This window comes from Empidonax traillii, unplaced genomic scaffold (assembly GCF_003031625.1).
Source record: "Empidonax traillii isolate 1590-97213 ecotype Southwest subspecies unplaced genomic scaffold, ASM303162v1 scaffold2073:size91028, whole genome shotgun sequence".
Lineage (NCBI taxonomy): Eukaryota > Metazoa > Chordata > Aves > Passeriformes > Tyrannidae > Empidonax > Empidonax traillii.
The window spans coordinates 24,528-29,611 of NW_020957266.1; the positions used below are offsets into that span (position 1 = coordinate 24,528).

At 62.7% G+C, this 5,084-nt stretch overlaps 1 protein-coding gene across 1 annotated transcript; it reads left to right on the forward strand.

Annotated features, from left to right (window-relative positions):
• Nucleotides 1–3,974, forward strand: LOC114071510 (deoxyguanosine kinase, mitochondrial-like). The gene is made up of 7 exons (XM_027909346.1): nucleotides 1–114; nucleotides 702–802; nucleotides 1,666–1,871; nucleotides 2,305–2,452; nucleotides 2,838–2,953; nucleotides 3,049–3,148; nucleotides 3,373–3,974. The coding sequence occupies exons 1-7, from the start codon at nucleotides 21–23 to the stop codon at nucleotides 3,433–3,435; spliced, it is 828 nt and encodes a 275-aa protein (XP_027765147.1). The 5' UTR covers nucleotides 1–20; the 3' UTR covers nucleotides 3,436–3,974.
• The last annotated feature ends 1,110 nt before the right edge of the window (nucleotides 3,975–5,084 follow it).

Genomic DNA, 5,084 nt, shown 5'->3' on the forward strand with positions numbered 1-5,084 from the left:
GCGCGCGCCGCCTCATTAGCATGTCATTAGCATGTGACGCGGGAGAGGCGGAAGCGGCGGCGGGGATGGGGCGGTGCGGGGCCGGGCTGCGCCTGGCCCTGGAGGGGAACATCGGTACGGGGAGGGAGGGGGGACAGGAGGATTTGGGGGTGTGATGGAGGAGCGTCCCGGGGTGCGAGTTAATGGCTGTAATTAGCTGTAATTGCTGGGGGGGGGGGGGGGGGGGGGGGGGGGGGGGGGGGGGGGGGGGAGTGCTGCGCGCGTTGCGGGGAGACGGGGTGGGGGGGACCCTGTGTTTGCTGGGAGCGGGGACGGGGGACCCCCCGGCTCACCCCGCGGTCCTGGGGTTTGGAGCTGGGAGACACCCCAGGCTCTTCCTGTTTTTTCCCGGGAGCTGGGATGGGGGACACCCAGGCTCACCCCGCATTCCCAGGAGCGGGATGGGGGGACACCCAGGTTCACCCCACATTCCCAGGAGCGGGACGGGGGGGCACCCAGGCTCACCCCACATTCCCAGGAGCAGGACGGGGGGACACTCAGGCTCACCCCACATTCCCAGGAGCGGGACGGGGGGGACACCCAGGCTCACCCTGCGTTACCGGGAGTTGGGACAAAGGAACACCCGAACTCCCCCCACATTCCCAGGAGCCAGGAAGGGCTGGACACCCAGGCTCACCCCGCTCTCCTCCCCCCTCCCGCAGCCGTGGGCAAATCGACCTTCCTGAAGCTGCTGGGAGCCACCTTCCCGCGGTGGCACCTGGTGACAGAGCCGGTGGCGCAGTGGCAGAAGGTGCCGGCCCAGGTAACAGCGGCTCCAGCTCCACCCCGGCTCCATCCCGGCACCCCGGGGGGGAGGTGGGTGTGGGGGCTCCGCCCTGGGGACACCCTCGAGCTGGGGTGGGAATTTGGCACCTGGGTCGGTGCATCGCCTCCTCCCTGCCTCAGCTGCACGTTGGAGATGCCTCTCCCTGTGGTTTCCTCTCTCTCCGCCCCCATTTTTGGGCTTTTGGTGTCCCAAAGCCCCTCAGTTCCCCAAATCCTCGGCCTGAGCTGAGACAGGAGTTGTGAGTCCAAATCCCACCCACACTGTGGGTGCCCCCAGGAGGATTTGGGAGATGGGATTAGCCTGAGGCCCCCCATGATGCTGATTATCTGCCTCCAGCTCTCATCCCCAGAGCAGACACATGCTGGTGTGGATGTGTTGGAGTGTCCTGCAGCAAGTCCAGAGGGGCATTTCCAGGGGGACCCTCAGTTCCTGGGCAGTTCTGCCTGAAGCCAGAGCCAAGGCCGAGATCCTGCTCATCAGCAGGTGTCACCTCTGCCCTGGTTGAAAAACAAAGTGGTTTGGAAAGCCCTGGGAAGGTTGCTGATCCCTGGCTCTAGTTGCTAGCCCAGCTTTCTCCCTGCTGGTAAATTGCCAAACCTTTAACGTGCAGTGGGACACTTTTAGGGGGGGAGCTCCAAGGAGACGTGCTGACCGCTCCAGGTTTTCCTTCCCTTTCTGCTCAACGCAGACTTAACCTGGAGAGGGAACTGCAGGTGGCCCAGAGAAACAGTTTCACTGGTGGTGACTCCACCAAAGGCCGGGTCAGTGGGTGTTGTCCCCTGGCCCCCCCTGCCCCAACACAGCCTGGGGGGTCTGGAGCCACCCCCACCCCTTGGCAGGGGCCCCCAACCCTTATCCCTCTGCAGGAATCCACGGGCTCCACCAACCTGCTGCAGATGATGTACCAGGAGCCAGCCCGCTGGTCCTACACCTTCCAGACCTTCTCCTGCATGAGCCGGCTGAAGGCAATGCTGGAGCTGCCAGAGGAGCCCCCCGGGACCCCCCACCCCGTGAGGGTCTTTGAGCGCTCCGTGTACAGCGACAGGTACCCAAAGAACGGGAGGGGAGAGTGACAGGTCCCCAAAGAACGGGAGGGGAGAGTGACAGGTCCCCAAAGAACGGGAGGGGAGAGTGACAGGTCCCCAAAGAACGGGAGGGGAGAGTGACAGGTCCCCAAAGAACGTGAGGGGAGAGGGATGGAGGGGTTGAGTGGGATGTGGAGCACCCACAGCAGCTGAGCTGGGAGCCTGGGACCACCCTGGGATGGGCAGCCCTGTGGGTGGTGCCGAGCCCGGTGGGGCTGAACTGTGCCAGGCACTGCATGTTCCAGCCCCAAATTAGGGATTTTCACCTTAACTGAGTCACCTGCAGTTCCTGGTGGGTGGATAGAAGGTGGAAGGATGTCTGTGAAGCCCCCTGGGTGTGGGGGTGACTCGGAGACCCCGCTGCCAACGGTGCCCTCTCCCTGTCCCTTCCAGGTACGTCTTTGCCAAGAACCTCTTTGAGGTGGGGCACCTGAATCCTCTGGAATGGGCCATTTACCAGGACTGGCACAGCTTCCTGCTGCGGCACCTGGGCCCTCGTGCCACCCTCCATGGCTTCCTGTACCTGAGGGCAACCCCACAGGTGGGTGTCCGTGGGAACAGGGATGTGGGAGGCGTTCGGATCCGCCTGGAATTGCCCAAAATGTTGGGGTTTAGCCATAAATTGCCGCCCTGGAGGAGCAGGGCTTGCTCCTGTTCCCATGGGAATGTTGGTGGGAGTTTTGCTGTGGATTCTGGAGCAGATTCTGGGGAGAGAGGGCTGAGCATCTTCAGGGGTCCCTCCCCTGGTACTGCTTTACCTGATGCCCACATCCCTTCTCTCTCCCATTAACCTCCCATGTGTCCCGTTAACCTCCTGTTTTCCTGGATGCCCTTAACCTCCCATGTGTCCCATTAACCTCCCCTCTGTCCCTCTGTCCTGTTACCCTCCCTGTCTCCCGTTATCCCTGTTTCCTGGGCGGGCACAGACGTGCCTGGCGCGGCTGCGGCGGCGGGCGCGGAGCGAGGAGGGTGGGATCCAGCTGGGATACCTGGAACAGCTGCACGCCCAGCACGAGCACTGGCTGGTGGACAAGACCACGCAGTGAGTCCCCTCACCCAGCAGGGGTGACCCCCTGATTTTGGGGGGTTGTTATCTGAGGGGGTTTAACCCCTGCTGTGTCCCCCTCCCCTCTCCAGGATCCACTTCGGGGCCGTGCAGCGAGCGCCCGTCCTGGTGCTGGACGTGGAGCGGGACTTCGAGCGCGACGTGGCCGCGCAGGGGGTGCTCATGGCACAGGTGAGGTGGCACAGCCGGTGCCATCCCGGTGCCATCCCGGTGCCCGGAGCGCTGGGAGTGCCGCTTGGAGCCGTGCTGGCCCCGGAGCCTCCGCCTCTGCTTCTGATTTCCCTGGGGAAAATTGTTCCCACCCCCTGGGTCCGAGTTGGTTTAGGTCTCAGCCATCCTGGTGCCATTCCCTACACCATCCCAGTGCCCCCCTCTCAGCTGGACTCTCCTTGCAGGTGGAGGCCTTTGTGACATCCCTGGGAGCAGAAGCCTCACCGTCACATCCTGACGCTCTCTGAGTGACCCCCCAGGTACCCTCCGGAGCCGGGAAAGGGCATCACCCGCCTGGAGATCCCCACACCGAGGACAAAGGGACAAATCGTGGTCCCCAACTGTCCCCCCCAGCCTGTTTGCTCTGGGGGACGGGTGGATTTGAGGCGCTGCCAGGATGGTTTTAGGGCAGCCGTGGGATGAGTTTTGGGGTGTCAGGGTGGACTCCCCACGCTCCCCCTGTGCTTGTGGGACCAGCAGTGACCCCCGTGTTTCCCCCCACACTTGGGGGGCCAGGTGAGACCTCTGATCCCGTGTTTGCCCCTGTACTTGGGGGACCAGCTGTGACCCCATAACCCCGTGTTTCCCCCCGTATCTGGTCACGACCGTGACCCCTCCCCATCTTTCGGGATCCCCGGCTGGGGATGCTCCACAGGGTGGGTTTAATGCACTGGTTAAATTCCCATGGAAAATGATCATGGCTCGTGTTTAAGTTTCCCCAACCCCTGTATTTAATTATTTTGTAGGTAATTTTTTTTCCTTAAATTAAAAAGCAAATCAGTGTTGAGCTTTGTCTGCATCTTGGGGGGGAGGATATGGGGCAGGAATTGGGGGGTTTTCTGGGGTAGGGTTTGGGGTGGGAAGAGGGGATTTCAGCGGGAGGTTGGGGGGCACAGGAGCCAGGCTGTCCCACCCCCAGGGTTTCCTCCAGCAACCCTACAATAACACAGAGCAGGACCTGCACAAACCCCACTAACGACCCTACAATAATAGAGCGGGGATGCTGACAAGGACCCACAGCTGACAACCCTACAATAACAACCCTGTATGGACAACATGGCTACGACCCTACAATAACAACCCTGTGCACCCCAACATCCAGCAACCCCAAAATAACAACTCAGTGCACCTCCACCTGCCAACCCCATAAAAATAACCCTGTGCAGCCCGACATCCAGCAACCCCAAAACAACAGCACAGTGTACCCTCACATCCAGTGACCCTACAATAACAACCCTGTGCACCCCAAAACAACAACACAGTGCACCCCCACATCCAGCGACCCTACAACAACAACACAGTGCACCCCCACATCCAGTGATCCTACAACAACAACCCAGTGCACCCCAAAACAACAACACAGTGCACCCCTACACTCATCGACCCTACAACAACAACAACCCCGTGCCCCCCCGCCTGACAACCCCAAAATAACAACCCCGTGCACCCCCACAGCCACCGACCCTACAACAGCAACCCACTGCCCCCCACCCGACAACCCCATGAAAACAACTCAGTGCACCCCCACACCCACTAACCCCACAACAAACCCTCTCCCCAACCCCCCCCACAGCCCACTCCACCACCACCAGGACGCTCCCCCGTAACCCCAGAGGGTCTGGGTGCCCCCCCAGCCCCACAGCCCTGCCGGGGGGGGTGGCCGCGGGCGCTGCCCCGGAGCCCCCCGGAGCCCCCCGGCCGCCCGGCGGGTCCCCCCGAGCGGCGCCTGCAGAACAAAGGAAGCAGCAGAGGCAGGAGCAGCAGCCACAACGTGCGGCTCCTCCGCGGCACCCTCGGGGTGCGGGGGCACCTCCAGAGCCGCCCCCCGGCCCCGCCGTTCCACCCCCGCCACCCCAGCCCGCCGTGCCAGCGCTTTGCCCCGGGGGGAGCCCCTCCA

What these genes read in the sequence shown, in the direction of transcription:
- LOC114071510 (XM_027909346.1), top strand. Translation starts at nt 21, where the DNA reads ATGTCATTAGCATGTGACGCGGGAGAGGCGGAAGCGGCGGCGGGGATG. An exon ending in ACCTGAGGGCAACCCCACAG is followed by an intron (nt 2,453 to 2,837) that starts GTGGGTGTCCGT and finishes GGGCGGGCACAG; the next exon opens with ACGTGCCTGGCGCGGCTGCG. An exon ending in AGGGGGTGCTCATGGCACAG is followed by an intron (nt 3,149 to 3,372) that starts GTGAGGTGGCAC and finishes CTCTCCTTGCAG; the next exon opens with GTGGAGGCCTTTGTGACATC.